This window comes from Marmota monax, unplaced genomic scaffold, assembly GCF_021218885.2.
Source record: "Marmota monax isolate L192 unplaced genomic scaffold, Marmota_monax_Labrador192_F-V1.1 WCK01_AAM20220418_F8-fsc00181, whole genome shotgun sequence".
NCBI classification, from domain to species: Eukaryota; Metazoa; Chordata; class Mammalia; order Rodentia; family Sciuridae; genus Marmota; species Marmota monax.
Genome location: NW_026694276.1, coordinates 361,006 through 381,202, shown reverse-complemented (window position 1 = coordinate 381,202; position 20,197 = coordinate 361,006). Strand labels below are relative to the sequence as shown.

Genomic DNA, 20,197 nt, shown 5'->3' with positions numbered 1-20,197 from the left:
CCGTGACTCAGAAGGCCAAAGCAGGAGATCACAACTTCAAGGCCAGCCTCATCAACTTAGTGAGACTATCTCAAAAAAAATTTTTTTTAAAGGGCTAGGGCTATTGCTCAGTAGTAGAGTACCCCCAGGCTCAATCCCCAGTATGCCTCACCTTCCCAAAAAAGGAAAAAGAGAAAGAAAAAATTCTAGTTAGGGTGAATTTCAGATTGAGAGTGTTAACATTTGAGATCAGAAATATGGATTATGGAAAAATCATGAAAAAGGAGTCAAGCCACATTTCAGTATCATGGAATACAATATCAGAAGAAACATTGGTGCTTGATTACTTTCATGAGTTGCAAAGTCTTAATAAATGAGCAGAAAAATAAAACAGGTATGAAAATGAAATAAAATGGTGCCTATTAAATAAATTGCATTTATTTAACAAACACTGATAGTATGCTTATTATATGTAAGACACTATTCCAAGAATCTATAAATCAACTAAAATGGAAGTTATCACTTTCCAGTCTTTAAAAAAAATTTTAAGATTATTCTTTTCCAAACTTTAAAAATACTCAAAAAGGAGCCCACAATTTTGTTATCTTCTTTTATCTTCTTTAATACCAACTGTCCAAAGTTGAGTTCACTATTTCCTATAAATCAGCTCCTCTTCAGTCTTCTCTGTTAATGGTATTACTATCCATCCGATTCCTCAAGTAAACATATCTTTTAGTCATGCTTAATTCTTTTGTCCCTTTACCCACATTCAATATGGTCATAAATCCAGTAGCCATTAAATTAAAAATATAAATTTTTTACCACTCTCAAAGTGGGTTGCTTTTACCTCAACCACTGAAATGGCCCACTGACTTATTTTTAGCCTACTTATCCATTTACCTTACAGCAGACAATGACCTTGGACCAGTTGTCTTCTCTTCCTTATCTATAAGATTAGTGAATTACTATAGGCAAAATACCAAAAAAAAAAGTGTCTGGGAAAAAAGTGAATTATTAAATATTCTAATTATTGTTTTATTTTCATTTTGTTTTACTTTAAATACATAAATCCTGTTTCCTTTCAAATCTCAGTTCATAATTTTTAAGGAAAAGTTGACTTCTCTACCTAGACAAAAGCAGGACATGAGACTGCAATTGTGTACAAAGGATGTTCAAAGAGCTGTACTTTAATTCAATTTGTTCCTGTTGGATCTCTAGCCCTCATCACTTTTACTCCATGTGATAGGAGTCACTGACATGTAATAAAGAATGACTTGTTTCAAAAGGATCACTGGTTGTTGTACTGAGACAAGGCTGTAGGGGCAGAAAAGAGGGAGAGGGCTTAAGAGGCTACTAATAATCCACTCCAGGGCCTAGCGCATGGAAGATGAAAAGTGGTCAGATTTGAAGTATTTTGAAAGCAAAACCAAACCAATTTGAAGTAAAGGCAGGGTGTGAGAAAGAAGTAAAGAATGACAAGTTTTTTTGGCTTTAGAAACAGGTAGGATATTGTTATCAGCTAAAATGGAAAAAATTGTGGGTGAAGTTGGTTTGGGGAAAGAACACAAGTCCTATTTTGGCCAAAAGTCTGAGGTGTTTATTTAGATGTCTAATAGAGATTTAAATAAGCATTTGGCTATAAAAGTCTGGATCCAAGACAGAGATTTCAAAGTAAAGAAAATCTGTTGGTTGTTAATATTTAGTGTTTAAAGCCACGAACTGGATGAGAAAGTGAGCAAAAGCAGAGAAGCAAACCAAAGGAATGAAACCTAGAGCACTTAAATATTAAGAAACTGGGGAGAAGGAACCAGAAAGGAGACTGAAAATGAGCCACACACTGACACAGAAGTGTGATCTACTGGAAGTGAAATCAATGTATATCAAGGTAAAAGGAAACAGGACACTTGGCTGTTCTTTGCAACAAATCAATATCATAAAAAGAAATTGATACAACGGCTAAATAAAACACATAGTCCTAACTTTGATTCTGCTTTGGAAAAAAACAGTTGAAAATGATATCCTGCGGTCAAATAGGTGAATGTGGTGTGAATATTGTAAGAAATGAAAGTTTATTGAAAGGCTGAAAACTGTTAACTTTAAAAGCAGGATAAAAAAATAAAAACCTTATTTTGGTAAAAAACATACATGCATATAGGAGCACAGAGAAGATTGGAAAGCATATACATTAAGGTGAATGTATAACTTTAGTGATGAATGCTCAATGATGGGACTGTGAAGATTTGATTTTTAGCTTGCTATATTTTCTAATTTTTTCCACAATGAACATGCATTACTCTGTAATAAATGTTTTAAATATTTATCAAAGTTATTAATGGTTTATGAAATTATTAAGAAGACTGACAGGTGACCTTAAGATTAAATAACATGGAAATCACTGAGGACCTTCACAAGATCTATTTAAGTAGAGGGAGCAAAACTGAATGGAACTGTTTAGCAGTTCCACATAATGTTAAACACAGAGTTACTGTATAACCCAGCAATTACATGCCTAGGTACATACTCAAGGTAACTGAAAATATGTTCATACAAAAATTTGCACACAAACATTCATAGCAACATTTTTAGTAGCCCAAAGTGGAAATAATCCAAATATCCATAACAGATGAATGGAAAAACAAAGTGTGATACAATTGGCCCTCTTTGTCTGCAGGTTCCACAACAAACCATGCATCAAAAATTTGGATTTTTTTTTGTCTGTACTGAACACATACAGACTTTATTTTTTTTCAATATTTCCTAAACAATAAGGACAATTATCTACATAGAATTTACATTGTACTAGGCATTACAAGTAATATAGAAATCATTTAAAATATACAGGTGGAGATAAGTAGCCTATTAGCAAATGCTATGCCATATTATAAAATAACTTAATTATTCAAAGATTCTGATATCCCTGGGAAGGGTTCTGGAACCAATCTGTCACAGATATTGAGGGATGACTATATATTCATACAAGAAAATATATTCAGCAAAAATTAATGAAGTGCTGTTGCATCCTACCACATGGATGAAACTTGAAAATATTAGGCCAAGTAAAAACAAAACTAAACTAAACTAAAATATATTGTATGACTCCATGCAGATGAAATGTTTGCAACAGACAGTTTTACAGAAACAGTGGTACTTAGACAGGAAGGGATAATGAATGGGGTGATGGCTATGGTATAGGACTTGTTCCTGTTGTGTTCAAAGTGTATTGATGGTTGCACACCTCTGAACAGAATAAAAAACACTTTAAAAAGGGAGAATTTAATGCTATGTGAAATATATCTCAATAAAGCTATTTGTAAAAATAAAAATGCAGCAGAGTCTAGTTGATGTAATTATTTCAATCCTATTCAGTATTTTTTGATTTACTATTTTCTCTGTTGTTGCCACGACACATTTTTAAAAATCTTATCCCCCCATATTTGCTAATCATTTTCTAATTCTTCTCTCTTCTTAATCTCTATCCCCACACTACGTTCAAACTCTCCAAATTAAAAAAAAAAAAAAAGAAAAATGTATTCCTCTATTAAGAAAAACTACATTTCACAGTGTAAAAAGTATTGATACTAAAAAAAAAAAAAGTATTGATACTTTTTACACCATCTATATAACATATGTACATATTACCAAAGGGGGGAAAGGAGGAATAAAGGGAGAAGGGGGTGCTGCTGTCTAAAGACACATCACTTTAAGCCAACAATATATCAAATAGCCTGAATTCCAAATATTATTTTGGATTATATAAAATAACTGACAAATTACAAAACAGGTGTCCTTCCCTCTTGAAAAAATGGTTAAATACTTAAATGATGCTGCTATACTACATTTTTAATGAAATTTTAAAAATCAACAATGGTAGGTAGAAGTTATCGTTATTTTACAGGTAAAGAGACCAAGAGAGTACTTTTAAAGTAAAGGTAAATTTAGGTTTACTGCTAATTTCCTCTCTTGGACTGTAAAATTTTAATAGTACACACTAATTATCTATTGTTGGAGTAACACCTGAGCAATTTAGCTAAAGATACAACAATAACAAAAACCTTATATACAAATATTCAAACTTGGGAAGTTTTCAGTTAAAATAATAGAAAAATATAAATTTTTTCCTTCCAGAAAAAGGTATCTAAGAAAATGGTTCAGACAACTCATGTATATTATTCACAAGTCATACATGAATCACCCTCTTCTGTATTTCTTAAATTCTATAACCAACTGATAAAAAAAACAGGTTTCATTGTCAAAGAATATAAACAGGTTTCATTTTCAGAATACATCTATAATTTAACAATATTGGATGTGTAACTGATGTGATTCTGCAATCTGTATATGGGGTAAAAATGGGAGTTCATAACCCACTTGAATCAAAGTGTGAAATATGATTTATCAAGAACTATGTAATGTTTTGAAAAACCAACAATAAAAAATTAAAAAAAAAATAAATTAGAAAATCAATCCAAAAAAAAAAAAAACAATAGTCCCGCTGTTTATCTGCAGTTTTGCTTTCTGTGATTTTAGTTATCCACCATCAACTGCTATCCAGAAATATTAAAGCAGAACATTCCAGAAAGAAATAATTTATAACTTTTTAAAAAATTCTGTCATTTTGAGTAGTGTGATGAAATCTTACACTCCCCTGGCTCAAGACATAAATCCTCCCTTTGTCCAGGGTATCCACTCTATATCTGCTACTTGACCATTATTCACTTATGTAACTGTTATCAGAGTGACTGTCAACAGTATTACAGTGCTTGTATACAGGGTTCAGTACTATCTCCACTTTTGAACCTTCCATTTGAAAAGCATTCCTGGTAGATAAGGGTGGAATAATATACTAATACAAAAGTCTATTTTAAAAACACAGTTATTTCATATTAAAGTCTTTCAGTACGTAACATTTTTATTATTTTTGGTGCATCTTCTTACGCATTTCTTCAAGAGCTGCTTCTTTCTCTCTTAGCACTTGTTTAAGTCTTCTTATTTTTTCATCTCGGACGGTTTCTTCTAATTCTGGTGGTGTCACTGGGAAAATATCTTCAGTATATTTTTTATTAAAGAAATTACTTTGTTCAAAAGCTGCATATGAACTCAATGCACCTTTCTCCTCCTTCTTGTGGGAATAGTGTTCTACTTCAGTTATCTTTTCTTCTCTGGTTTTGCTGCAGCTTGTGGGAATGTTATTTTTTGATACCTCTGAAGTCGGTAAAACACTGCAGAGGGGTTGGGAACTGGTGACAATAGTTACCCCATTTATGACTGTGTTGCAGGTACTCTCGGTATTTCTCTTCTTTGTGTGATCCATATTCTTCATGTTTTTTGCTTTTCTTTTCTTATTAAAACCCTGTTGCAATGTTGAGTAAGATCATGAAAAAAAGTTATTGTCATATATATAATGTGCTCTCAAATTTAACAAAATTTGCAAACACAAATATTTAGCAAGTAAACTCAATTCAATGAAATTTACTTGGGCCAACAATAGCAAAAAAGACCAGGATCCCACAGTGTGGTATCAAAACAAATAGCATTGTCTATAATCATAGTCACTGAGAATAAACTGCTTAATTCACACCGTTCCTGTTCACGTATTAGAAGCTCTATGGACCTACCAGCAAAATACAATAGCACTTGTGAAGCACCTGAGAAATAGCTGATTTAATTTTTTTTTTCTTTTCTTTTGCACAGAAGATACATGTGGAAGGAAGCTTTTCATTGGGCAGGGTTGAGGTTCAGAATACTAGATGATAGATGATGACATAGTCATAATCAGAATGACAATAGATAAAGTTACAGGGACATATCTTTTCCACTATTATTGACTACTTAGGTTGCTTACAACATATTAATAGTAAAACTGCAATGAACATCTGCATGCTTATATTTTCCACATTCGGATAATCAGTTGAAATGTTATGGTCTATTCTTGTATTACAATGGGAAAAAAGATAATAGGTGAATAAAAACACTTAAAACAATGTCTTAACTGGGGATAGATTTTTATCTGTGCATGTTTCTTTTAAACATTGTTTTGGTATAATACATACTTGCAAATTTGGTAACAATCACCATTCATACCAGTGCACAAAACTAAAAATCAAATTAAAAAAACTAATATATTCATATATTTTTGTAGTATTTACAAGGGACACTTTAAGACCTATTACCTGTTTTCTCTCTTGTTCCTTCACCACAAACTCTGTCTCTGTGTTAGTACTACTCTTCATCACACTGCTAAAGGAATCAAAACTTTTTCCAGAGTGCAAATGATCAGGAATTCGAGTAAGGCACACTCGCAAATCTTTAGTGAGACCAAATATCTTTTTAAATTCAGCATCGCTCTTCAGACATGATGCCTTAACACTATTTCCTTGAGAGACTTTCTTGTCATTTCTTCCTTGAGAGACTTTTCCTAATGTTGATGCCATCTCATTCTGTATCTGGAATTAAGAAAACACAAACAATACTACTAATTACTCAATTTATCAGACTAGTAACTAAGAGATTATTTAATTTTTCATAAAAAAGATATCATGCTTTTAAGGATTTGCATTACCTTTACCTTACCACCCACACTCAAAATACTGAATTTAAATAAAATCTAAAATCATTCCCCTACAATTTCTACCTTTAGCTTGTTGCACTAGAAAGGTAACAGTCCATTCTCAAACAACTGAAATGAGAATAGAGGCCAATAACAACTTTAAAAAAAATGTAACATTATTTAGAAATTAGTCTTCTGAAACATTATGTCTTTAATCAATTGTGTAATTATCAGAATTCACTCCCTTACATCTCTAAAGTTTAATGGATTATTACTGAAGAGGAAAAATACTGACATTATAAAGCAGACCTCTAAGTAAAACAAGGAAAAGGTAGGTACATGAATATATAGTAAGCACACAAACATTCATATCTTAAGAACAGAGGGTAATTGGTGGGCATGAGGAGTCAGAGAGAAGGGCTAAAAAAAAGAAAAAAGAAACCTGTTTTAACAAAAATAAATAAATAAACCCACCACCAAAGATAATGATAAAATCTTATTTCCACAAACAATTGAAAGATACTGTCTAGTCCTATCCCACCCTTTTCACATTAAAAAAAAAACCTGAATATTTCTCCAATACCTTCTCTCTCTCTCTCACACACACCCCCCACAAAAAACCCAGTTCTCTATATACATGTTGCTCTCTTCATATACTAAAAGCATACTATTTTATTTATATATATATATTTATGTATGTACACAATTTTACTAATCTTTGAAGTCATATAATCCTCCCCCCAACTCTTCTAAGAAAATTTGCTGTTCTGCCTTTTTTTTTTTTTTTTTTTTTTTGGTTGTTGTTGTTAGTTTGTTTTTGTTTTGAAGAGTTGGCATCCAAATGATTCAAGATATTGTTTGGACTTGCCTAATTGTACTCCTTTTCAAACAATATTTACTCAGATGAGAGTTTTGACTTAATTAAGTATATGTATGATGGAGTGGGGGTGGGTAAAAGAGGTATCATAACTGAGAATTAAGAAAGAAAAAATTTCTATATAGATATATAAAAAGAATACCCTGACATGGGAAAATTACCTTTGATTCTTGGTCTCTGAAAACATACTGTTGTGAAGTAACAGTTGTTGCATCAACAGAGGAATTTATTTTCTCTATGCTCTGGATCGTATTTCCTTTTCTGGGGGCATTCTGTCCTGTACTAAATCCATCTGGAAAGACTGGCTTTGTGAATAAAGTCTTACTCTGTTTTAGGTAGTTACTGGATTGATTCATGTTATGTGGGTTTGTGGTAGAAAGAGATGATTTTTCGAACATTTTATTCTTCTCTGCACTTAGATTAATCATGGAAGCAAGCTGGGTATTTGAAAGTGATTTTGTCTCCATCTGTAAAGATTTACTTTTAGCCAAAACAATATTTACAACCTCTCTGGATATTTCTGTGACTGGACTTGAACTCACTACCTGTGATGTGTTTTTTCTTAGTGGAATATCAGGAGAAACAGAATTCTGATGGTCAATTTGTGATGGCAAAATATCTGCCCCCTTTTTAGCCAACAGATAGACTTTCCCATTAAACATAACCAAAGCATTATCTTTAATTGGCACACTTATGGATTGTGTCCCACTAGGACTGATGGTACTCAATGGTGGCATATTTACAGTATTATCTCCCAAACTTTTCCTATCTACGAAAGTTTTTAAAATCTTTGAAGCCACATTATTTGAAGATTTAACAGGAACAAGAGATGGAGTACAAGGCCGTAGATTTTCTTGAAAAATCCATTTCACTGGAGCAGCTTGAGAATGCTGACCACCTTTTAATTGTGTCTCTGCAGCAACTTTCGATGGAATTTGGGTGGTATTTAGTATCAGTGGCTTTGCTATTTCTTTAACAGGTTTTGGATAGATATTTTGAAAGTTCTTGGTAACTATATTTTTCACTGTATTTACAGGAGATACATAAATAACTGTTGGTATTTGGGAGGACTCAACTGCTCCTGAGGTACTTGTGGTTGCAGCTGCAAGTATCTTTTGCTGAACTGAAGGAGGCAATGATGATGCAGGTACGGATTTCACTTCAGCATGGGCTGGAATTTGTAAATGATGCCCGGAAGGCAAAACTGGAGACTTCACAGTCATTGGAAGATTCGGGGTTTTGACTACAATATAAGATGAATCATTTTGTGTTGAGGGAGGAACAGCAAATGTTTGCATGGTGAGTCCATCAATTTTCACACCATGACTCTTAACTTTAGAAACTGATGAGGTAAAATTTTCAGTTCCCACAGAAGTAACTCTACCTTTTTCTGCTGTATCTACTGTTCTTGTAAGAAAATACTTTGAAGAACTGGCTGGCTGAAAAATGGGCAATTGAACTGATGCACTTGTGGAAGAGCTGGAAATCTGAGTCTGAAAAGTAACTTGAACTGGTTTTCCTGTATTCCCTTTCAAAGCATCAGACATGACTGAAGATTGAACTAGTGGGATAAGATTTCCAGAAGAATTAGGAATTGGAAGTAATTGCAGAAGATTTTTTCCATCCGAGCCAATCGTCTGAACTACTTGATACATGCAGCCTGAAACACTTAAAAGAACATTTTGAGTAAATAAATACAACATACTACATGGTATATACATTTTATTTTTAAACAAATATTTGCAAAAATTATTTTAAACTATTAAAGTATAATAAAATACATAATTTCTTATTGTGAGTTTGCAAAGAGAAATATCTCATAATTAGGCAATAGATATGAGATATTAACATTTTTTCCCAGTAGAGATTTCTAAGGTTTTACCCTATATGACACTAGAATAGACTCCTTGAAACTTCTCCATTTCCTTGAATTCTTTCCCTTTCTCCTTTACTTTTACTAGCATTATCCCTTCTCCATTTCCTTGAATTCTTTCCTTTTCTCCTTTACTTTTACTAGCAGGATTCTCATTCCCACCTCTACTTATGTTTACTCTTTTATTCTCACTTTTTTCTTCCAAATCTATTCTATCCTCTTCCAACTGACAATGAATCACAAGTTCAGTTGTCAACCACTTTTATTTTCCTTAAGACATCTCACATAGTGATATGCTAGTATGCCACATTTCATACTATAGATTTAACTGGGTTACTCATGTAAGAACCATTTCCTCTTGTGATTTTTGTTATAGTACATTTGAGGTTTGGTGCTAAATAGTCTCTTGTCCTTATATTAGTTTAATTATCAATTGTCTCATCAACCCATCTGTATAATACTATGGCAATTTTAGCTGAACAGTTGTCAATGAAGGTAGAACAGACTGGAAATCAACACATTCTTTGTAACTAAGCCAATTGTGATGCTCATCGATTGTTAGATTTTAAGAAAAGTCAATACATACTAAATCTCTGTATAATAAATTATTTGGTGATTACTTAAATGCAGACATCTTAAGTTATTTATAACTAAAACTATCTTTCAGTTCTTGAAAAATATTGAGCTCTCATGGTCTCCAGGGCCATCTCACACGCTATCACTCTACCTAAGTACTCTTCCCAGACATAGTTCATCATAGAGCTCAAGTCTCAGAATAATTAATATTTCTCAAGAGATACATTCTCTGGTCAACTTAACTTCCCATGTCTTTCCTTCATAATTAATCTATAACATTATATCAACTAATTCCCTTTGACACAGGATGTTATATAATAACAGTGTTTGTTTTCATATCTATAGACTATCTCCTATGCTAAATTATAGTAACATGAGTAAGAGTCCATATGGTTTTCATATATTCAATGAATAAAAAAAAAATCAAAAGGACATTTTATGATGTGAAAAGTATACAAAATCCAAATTTCAGTATCTATAAATAGGTTCTTAATATTACCCAAAGTCACACTTTATATTTTTGTACATGGCTGCTTTCATGCTAAATGATAGAGTTGAATAGCTACAGCAGAGATCATATGGTTCTCAAAGACTAAAATATTTACTACCTAGTTCTATACAGAAAAGTGTTTGGTGGCTCCCCAGCTACACCAACTTGTAATCTCTTAAACTACTGCATAAGTGGATATGTAGAGACAATTATCATTAAGTAAGAAAAACAATGTATTTGAAAGAATACAAAAATGCTTATTCCTTTTGTTAAAATATTCTCTTCCCAAGGCTTTCAGTTTCTTTGCTAACTCATCCAATCTGAAGGACAGAACTCTTCTTTCCTATTCTGTACTTTTTCCTACATTTCTTTTATATAAATAACTTTGATTACTAAAATATCACTTATATGTCAACAATTCCCATATTTATATTTGTACCTTCTTTAAGATACAGGCTTATTATGTATACCCCTACTGCCCCTTGACATTTTTTTCAGAATCTTAAAAGCTCCTAAAACTGCATGGCTAGACTATCTCTGCCCATCATTACACTCAAAATTCCTTGCTATCTCATCTCTTAGGCACCTAAGTCAGAGCACGTAAATCTTGTTTTCTCATCCCTTATATCTAATTCATCAGAAATCCTATCGATATCATTGTTTAAATTCCGTTACCTGTTCAATTCTTTCCAAATCAACTGTTGCCACTCTAAGATAAGGAAATATCATCTCTGACTTAAGAGTACTCCAGTAGCTTCAAAATTTCTTTTTCCCTTTGGTCATAGATATCCTCTCCCTTTTAGTTCCATTCAGTACACTAAATCTGGTCCTTCCTGGCTTACAACATTTCTAGTTGCTTCCCATTATTCTTCGAATGGCAGAAAGAAAACCATTACTTCTGATGCAATGGAAGCCAAAGGAAGAGAGGATTTAAAGAAAATTGGGCAATTATGTGGAAAGCTTCTGAGAGTACAGAAAGAATAGGATTAAAAATATACACTGGATGGGCTGGGATTGTGGCTCAGTGGTGGAGCATTTGCCTAGAATGTGTACGGCCCTGGGTTCAAGTCTCATCACTGCATATAAATAAGTGAATAAAATAAAGGTTCATCAACATCTAAAAAAATAAAAATATATATACACTGGAGGAAAGACTGGCAAGAAGCTAGAAGAGGAAAAGTGGAGTTAAAGATGACCAATAAGGAGTTATCAAATAGAAACCAGAAGACAAGTAGAGGAATTACAACTTATAGCAGGAGAAATATCTTCTTCTATTGGAATTGAAAGGAAGGTTAGGTATACTTGCAGGTAAGGTACATAACTTTGGTGTCAGAAAGCTGCAATTCTGATCTGATAGCATTTATTTTCTTCATGAAAAAAGATATGACATCATCTACTGGGAATAAAAGCAAACATAGGGAGAGATTTGAGGAGGATCAAAAATTTGGAACACTCTTTGTGAAAGAATAAGCTGACCACAGAAAATATTAGAGTTGTCAGGTGTGCACTAATGGATGAGGGAGGCAGGTAGTAACTGTGAATTTGTGGTGCTACTAATTTGTACTCTTGTGAAATTTTCTTTCTCTCACTATACACAAGTAAAGAGAAAGCATACTGCTGAATTCATACAGGATGGCGATGATTTCAGAAGGGTACAATGAAAACTGAAAAGGAAACTGATAAGAGATATTAAAATGATAAAACAGAATTCTAAACTAGATACAAAGGAAATGAAAGAATCAAGGTTAAAATATAAAGAAAAAGGACTGGAAAGTCATATAAAGTTAAAGAAGTCATAGTGAAGTCTAGGGTATAGCTCAGTGGTAGAGCACTTGCATGCTCAATCCTCAGCATAAAACAAAACAACCCAAAAAACCACAATGGAAGCATTTAACAAGTAAGCTAGAAATATAAGACCTGATATTTAGAAAGCAGGATGCCTGAATCAATAATTCTGTAGATGCAGCAATTTCATCTGATAACAAGGACTACAGAATTAACTGGCTATGACAGAATGGAGAATAAAAAAAAACTGGGGGAAAAGATCTTCATATCAAAGAACCAGGCAACAAAGATATTATCCATATAGATGTTGAAGTCTATACAGAATTAGAAAGAAGACTGTGGGCTAGATGCCTAGTTCAATGGCAGGAAGACGGTAGATACTCTTAATGAGCCACAATTAAGAACTGATATTCCAGAAAGTTGTCTTGAAGCCCACTTTTTTGCAGTCTATTTTTTATCCTACAATTCTATTAAAACTTCATTCTCAAATATTACCAAATACGTCTTCATAGTTAAGTCTGTCTTCATCCTCATTCCCTTAGTACTGTCTGTTGCCAAGTGACACTGATGGCCAATTATACTTTCATCTTGAAACTCCTCTCATTCTTTTTGTGGTTTCTAGTGTGTACAATTTGTTTCTCTTGATTTTCTTTGCCCTCCCTTCCTTATTCATTTTTTGGCATTTTAAGTATTCAATCATGGCTATTCTCCAAAGTATAGTTCTTGACTCTGCTTTTCTTCTTTAAGACATTCTTCCTTAAAGAGTATACCAATCTTCATGGCTTCAAATATTCCCCTCAACTACTTCCTTCGTAATACTGACTCCTCAGGGTATACGCTTTTATTCCTATACCCAATATTGATCTCAGTTTCATAGTTGTGATGTCTTATAAAATGCTTCCATTTTAATACCATCATTTAAAATTCAGCAAGTTTAAATTAATCTCTATTAAAAACTAGTGCTTTATCCTACTTTCCAACCATATGATAGCACTATACACTAGGTCATAAAGGCTATAAATCACCAAGTCATCTCTAACGTATCATTATTATCTTCTTATTCACTTTAGATTCCCTGTAGCACTTTGCATTCATACTTATAAAATAAACAGTACAGAAATGTATACTGAATAAATTACCAAGTCTATAGTTTTCTATTTTTTAACAGACTGCATCCATCTTTTCTTTTTTCACCATTCCAACTTCTACCATCTAGATTAAACCTCATCATCTTGTCTAGAGCTCTTCCATCTGGTTTCTTTTGCTTTGATGTTTAAGCTAGTTTTTCTGGTTGCAATTACTACTGACTAGTATGTATACTAGGATAAATTGTTTTCATCTTGTTGCTTTGTGCTCAAAGTTTCAATGTTAATCACTGCCAACCCAGTTTTACACCAAAATCTACAACCTAGTCCCAATCAATCTTTAGAATACTATCTACAACTTCTCTATATGAAACCTTTGCTCTATGAAGAGACCTTTTTGCTATTCTGGAGTATGCCATGCAACTTATTCATTCTAAGTATTCTTTAATTTTTATTTTCCAACAACTTAAAAAGCTCAAAATTAATCTGCCTCACAAAACACCTGCCAGTCATTCAAACTCACAGTTTCTTTCAACTTTGGAATCACTGAAACACTTTCACTGGTGCAACTGATGCTGGAAGTTATGTAATACCTTCTTTATTGCCTTTTATCTACTAGCTATTTTTTTAAAAATAAAACAAAATGATATTTCCCCCAGCAACACTGAAACTCCTTAAGGTAAGAGACCATATCAATGACTTGCAATTGTTCTTCAACTACCAAGCACAGCAGACCCTTGAAAAATATTATATGAAAAATGATGCAGTTCCTTCCAGTCATCATTTCAACTCAACTATCTCAATGCTTTTTATTGTCTAGTATCCTTTAATATAATTATATACTTCATTTATCAGCAAAATCTGTCTAACAACTAGAAGTTTCATGTGAGCAGAACACATTTGTGTAAGAGCAAACATGTTTTAATTGAGATGGTATTTCAACAAATTACATATATTTCTGATCCTTTACACACTACATTAGATGGCCTCTACATTTCTGCTTTAAAAAAATTATTGCAAAAATTATTTTGAAATCTAATTATTGAACTCCCCACATGTTCCCTTCACAAAAAGAGGGAAAATGCAGCTTCTTCCAAGTCTACGTATCAGTAAAGATCCACATAATCTACCAGAGAACATAAATTCCTCAAGGGTAGTTTACTCTATTAATACCTACATCCTGTGCACATAATAGAGCAAATGAACTTTAGAGGTAATAAAGTTAGCTGGATTGAATCCTACAAACTATAATTTAAAAAATCCCTAATTTCCTGGCAATAAAATAGAATGGATTCTAAGTAATAAGCTGAAATGGAGAAAGTTAAGGAAAAAAGTGATACATTACAGTAAAATTCATACTCTTTCAATCAATATTCTTTTTTTCCCACATCTAGAAGTTAACACTCCATTTAAAAGGTTAACTAACTAATTAAATCCTACAAAGATGCTATTTTCTTAAAGATCATATTCTGCTGGATGACTGAACTAAAACTAGAATCAGAATCTACTTCCCGTGTTCTGGCTTGGTCACTTAAAAAGAAATTTACATGTTCTCTTCAAATCTTTATTTATTCATTTGTTATATGGAGAAAATAAGGATAGCTATAATGTTATAACTGCCTTGGAGCATGATAGATATAGTCTTCCATTAAATTTTGCAATTGGTGTCCAAAAATAAAGTCTTTTGAAAACATTATAAAAACTAACCAAAAGGCCTATTAAGCAGGGCACTGTGGTGCACAACCTATCCCAGCTAATTTGGGAAGTTGAAACGGGAGGATCACTTGAGCCAAGTTCAAGACCATCCTGAGCAACTGAGTGCGACTCCATCTCCAAAAGGAAAAAAAAAAAAAAGCCTATTAAACATACTGACGTTATTATATAACTTTTTGAGTATTCTAATATTGGCATGAGATGCATATTCAAATGGGATGAAAAAAATTTTGAAATATTCCCATAAAATACATCATTTCAACTGCTAGGAGTCCCTTTTCTATCTTACTATCTAATATGCAACATTAAGTACATACATAATATATGTAAGTACTTGTTATATATAATAACATGTCACATATTAAATGTATTATAATAGTTGTCATTAATTGTACTTCTAATTGCCCAACTAGGTGGGGAGTGTCATTAACACTTCGTAGTTGAAAAAGCAAGGTGGTTAGAAATAGTGTAAACTTTTGCAGAATACATGCTCTTCTTGAACAATCCTATTCACTTTCTGTATTTAGCATAACTCCACCAAAACAGAGCCCCAAAATTCAAATGTATCAACCGACAGATTAATGACAGATTTGTTAGCATGTATATACAATTTATCTCTCCCTCTCTCCCTCCCCCATCTCACATGCTCATACAAATTTCAAAAGTAAAAATGAAACTTGTACATTCAAATGTACATCAAACTGAAACATTATCTTTCTAACCAAAGCAAGACCCCTGTTGAGGACGCTAATTATAGCTGGAAAACAAAGGGTTAAGGGAGGACAGAAGCTAACTGCCAATCACATAACTAATTAATTCCTATTGCTGGGGAATGTATAATCACAGGTTTATGTTATAATACCTCTAAACTTATGACTCCTAATTTTCTATTTTTAGCTTTCATCCTGGGGTTTCAGATTCAAATATCCTTCTGATTGCTTTGTGTATTCTTCATCTCAGTTAATTTACCAATATACACCCAGAAAACTCATACTATCATTGATTTCACTTTCTTCATGGCAATCAATAACAAGGTCTGCTCATTTTCCATTCTACTACTTTAAATCCAATGCCTCCTATACACCATTCTAGTTCAGGTACACTCAGGATCTCTGAAAAGACCTACCTTACTTTCAAATCTATACTGACATCAGTTATCTAAAATATACACCTAAGCATGTCATTCTTCTCCTAAAATCTTCTAAACAATCTCCAACAGATGAAAAATAACCTCTTCAGCAGGGCAAGCCAACTCTTAAGAGTGCTCTACTTATCCTTTTCATAATACAAAAAAATCAAGCAAATTCTAAATTGTTAGAAACTAACCATATTGGTTATTTACCAAATTTTCTCTGGCCATATCCTGTATCTGTCTTTAACTGGATGGTTGACACTTATGTTTCCTAACTTGGTTGCTTCTGAAACCTTTCCTATAACTTCCTCGCTCTGTGCCCTCGCTCTGATAGCACCTCATGAATAACACGATCATAAAATTTATACATCTGCTTCTCCTCAACCCTCTCATTAGACTATAAGGTTTTTCATGGCAATGGCTGATAGCCCATTCTTCAGTCTCCCAATTTAGCACATAGTAGGTACTCAGTGCAAACCTACATAGGTACTATCACAAATATTCTCCAGATTTTCCATTTGAACTTGTAAGATTAAATTTGGGTTTTACATTTTAAATCTGGATGAATTACAATAAACATTCCATACCATGTTACTGAATTTTCCTAAAAAGGAAAAGAGCAATAACTCAGGAAAAATTCAAACTACAGAAATTAAGAAAATCAGTCATTTTATGAACAAATGATTTAGTACCATCAAAATTATTACCATAAAAATAACTAAACTTCCATTAAACTAAAATAGATGCCATTAATCATTACTTACAGAATTATATTTGGACATATGCATGCTATTACTTACAAAACAGAATAGAATCAAATATGCAATTGATAATTGAAGTGCTAAATAGCTACAGGAAACTATTGGGTGAATGTTCAAAATATGTGACGTAAAAACCTCAACGATTTAAAGAAATAAATGCATGTAAATATGAAGAAACAACAATGCATAAACCAATGAGTTAACAACTTGAAGTGATTTATGAATGTAACCAAAACAATTCAACTGGCAATGATTTTTAAAAAGTCAAAAAATAACCAAAAGGATTAGAAGCTGGATTAAAAAAATTCAAGTACACAATAAATATCCTTTAAAATATCTCAAATCTTATTCCTGATTTTGAAAATTAATGCAATCTTAAAATGAACTGTCTACAAATTATGCTAAGTCAGAGCTACCAAATACCTAAATACTAAAACAAGGTAAGAAAAATTAAACAATCATTAGAAAACAATTCTACTATTGCATCTACATACAGAGCATTATCTCTGCACCTTCCCCAAAACTTCCACAAAATAAAAACTGTATATACACAAAAGCTGACTCTTTTTATGATGTGCAATACAACGGTTCTTTCCAAGTAGTTCTTTAATATTGTTCTAGCTTAGTACTTATTAATAACAGTTTCCTTTTATAATACTATGCATAATTTTAAAGAATTACCATTAAGCCAGGTAATAATCCTATGTCCTGGGTTGTTCACATATCAAAAACAGCTAATATTTTAATAGTGCCTTACTCTTTTCTTAACACTATCATATATATATATATATATGATATATATAAATATATATATATATATATATATATTTTTTTTTTCTTTTAAATCTGAAAATATCTCTAGATGCTATTATTTACAAACTGGAAACTGAAGCCCTGGAATTCATAAATACCAACCCATAAAGCTGGGATTACATCAGATGGCCTGATTTTCTTCAAACACAAATTCCCTTTTATGAGTTTTGCTTCTAATATCGTTCTTTGTAATCAGTCTGGAGACCTATTAATATTATTCTCGCACCTAAAATACACTGACTATGGTATATATCCCTCTAGTTAATATTTTGTTGTTCCCATTTAGAATAACAAATTTTTAAAAAATACAGAATTACTGATAATCAATTTCCCAAAGTTTACAAGAATGTCTTTCTAAAAAACTATCTAAAGCATATACATCGTACTGAACGCCCCTCCAGTCAACTATTGTGCTCTCTATATAGACACTCAATGATGTCACAATCTCATATACCAGCTTCAAAGACGCTGTTAAAAAGTACTGGATTTACATGAGAATTTCTTTACTTTCCTCTTTACATAAAGCTATTACTTCAAGATTAAAATGTTCTATTTCCTTGTCCTAGCACAACTTTTCTTCCATTTTATATCCTGTCTTTCTCACTAACTCTCTGAAAAGGCGCCTATTCTAGCTGAAGGTCCAGCGCGCCCCCAAGGCTGCACTTGCTAATCCACGCCCACAGCGTGTTTTTCTGCCTGCGCCTGAGAATCTTCTAGAAGGGCTTGGTCACACAGTGCGTCGGCCATGTTGATTCTCCTCGCCCGTGGAGATCTACTCAATGCGCCTATGAAACTCGAGCCGCTGGAGTCCTGAGGAGCCCGCGCAGGGCTGCGTGCGTCAGGCTCCGGAGAGCCGTTTCCGGGAGGGAGACGCTCGCTGGAGCACCGGCGACGAGCGCTTTCCGCTGGAGTAGCGCACTCGGCGGGGTCCGACTCCGGTATACTGCGCAGCATCGGGAAACGACGGCCCCCTCGACAGCCTGCCTAGAGACCGGGCCAGGGGCGGGCGCGTGGAGGGTTCGAAACCGGTACTTACCAATGTGAGGCGTTGCCTGAATTTTCCTCTGCGGGTTTCAGGAAGACCCTCTGTAGATTATTGGACATTTTAGAGGGTGGGGAAGGGACAGATCATCCAGCAAAGTGGGGAATGTGGGGCCGAGGTTCTCAAGGAAGCGAAAATCAGAACGAGAGAATATTGGGCTTCAGTTGCCCTGAAGCAATTGTGAGGGGTTTGATGCGGAACGGAGGGAGACCTCAGGCTCTCGAGAGGGCGTATCCCCAAGCTTCCGAGGGAGGTGGCGCAGCCACCCACAAACCGGAAGGCTCCGCGCCGCGTCTGCACCCTCCCAAACCCTCTCGGAGATTCAGGCGTAAGTCTCCGCCTCCGAATCTACGTCATCGCTCCGCAGCCCTCGAAGCCGGAGAGGGAGGTGTGGCCTTAATGACACCGCCCCCAACAAGGACCTGATCGCTGAAGAAGGCAGCGTCCACTTGGCTCTACCGGCCCCGCCCACCGAAGCCGGTTGCCGGAGCGAAGCTCAGGCCCGGGGCATCCTGTATCGTCATGTCCGGTTACTAAGGCGAGTGGCTCGCTAAGGCTCCGCCCTTACGATGCGATCCAATCGCGAGTGAAGTTTGCCATCTCTTCTTCCGGATCAAGGAACAAATCGCAAAAGAAAATTCTCCGGACGTCTACGCAAAATAAAATATTTCCGGGGTCAATCGTAAATTTTTTTGTCGTTTTGCTTCTAGCCCAAGTTTTCATGCCTTGCCCTTGTTTGAAAAGACTAAGGCAGGCCTTTTGGAGTCATCATACAGTAGTGGTGTGAAAAAATTTTAGACGTCTTCCTAAAGAAGTCTTGTTACTAGTTCCCTGAAAATCCCCACTTCCTGAGCTTTTTCCTCTAGACTTATTTAACCCCTTCTTCCACTTACACTTTCATGTCTCAGTCAAAACTGTCATTTATTGCCATATAAACGATTTGTTAAGTCTCGAAAAATGTTATTCCTTATAAAAACATTTTTTGACACCTTTGTTTGAATCTCCAGAGAAACGCTTTTTCAGAAGTTTCTGGAATACTGAAGTTAAATATCTGAAATGGCCTCGGTCTCTGTTTAAAGTGTAGAAATTATAGTTAAATTGGCTCCGAAATGATGTGGAAGGGGTAGTTCCCCAAATCCAGTTTTATCTAGTGTGGGCAATCCCTGAAAAAAATTGATTGGCAGACTAAGTTAAGTAGCAAATTTGAATGTTTATTTTGATTATTTAAAAATGGAGTTATTTTTGATAGGCTTATTTCGCTTCCCATGATATTCTATTGTCATGTATAACTGATTAAGATAATTTTTTTAAAATTAAATGGAGTTATTTCTTTCTGTAACCCCATAAGGAAATAATACTTGTTTAAAAAACTTCATGTCCATATATAATAAAAATAATACTAACTTCTCTTCACTCTGTTGAAGGTTAACTTCAACTATATAGAATTTATCCATATATGTCTCATTACTGAAGAGGGGGGTAGAGTGGTGAGTTCTTAATGTTGCTGTGAATTTTTCATCTATC

At 34.0% G+C, this 20,197-nt stretch overlaps 1 protein-coding gene across 3 annotated transcripts; it reads right to left on the bottom strand.

Moving 5' to 3' along the window:
- Window positions 1–395: 395 nt before the first annotated feature.
- Lrif1 (ligand dependent nuclear receptor interacting factor 1) lies at window positions 396–18,807 on the bottom strand. 3 transcript variants are annotated; one of them, XM_046467171.2, is made up of 4 exons: window positions 18,668–18,807; window positions 7,565–9,071; window positions 6,150–6,422; window positions 396–5,329 (listed from the first exon to the last, which is right to left on the bottom strand). In XM_046467171.2, exons 1-4 carry the CDS (start codon window positions 18,733–18,735, stop codon window positions 4,892–4,894), a joined length of 2,286 nt encoding a protein of 761 aa, XP_046323127.1. In that variant the 5' UTR covers window positions 18,736–18,807; the 3' UTR covers window positions 396–4,891. The 3 variants fall into 3 exon arrangements, with proteins under 3 accessions (XP_046323127.1, XP_046323129.1, XP_058442292.1); XM_046467173.2 differs by lacking the exon at window positions 7,565–9,071 and having other exon boundaries at window positions 18,668–18,805; XM_058586309.1 differs by lacking the exon at window positions 18,668–18,807 and having other exon boundaries at window positions 8,788–8,924.
- Between the last annotated feature and the right edge of the window lie 1,390 nt (window positions 18,808–20,197).

Coding starts and splice junctions, on each gene's coding strand:
- Lrif1 (XM_046467171.2), bottom strand. CDS start 18,735: ATGTCCAATAATCTACAGAGGGTCTTCCTGAAACCCGCAGAGGAAAAT. Junction 6,423..7,564: donor TCAGAGACCAAGAATCAAAG/GTAATTTTCCCA, acceptor TCTTAATTCCAG/ATACAGAATGAGATGGCATC. Junction 5,330..6,149: donor AGGAACAAGAGAGAAAACAG/GTAATAGGTCTT, acceptor ACATTGCAACAG/GGTTTTAATAAGAAAAGAAA.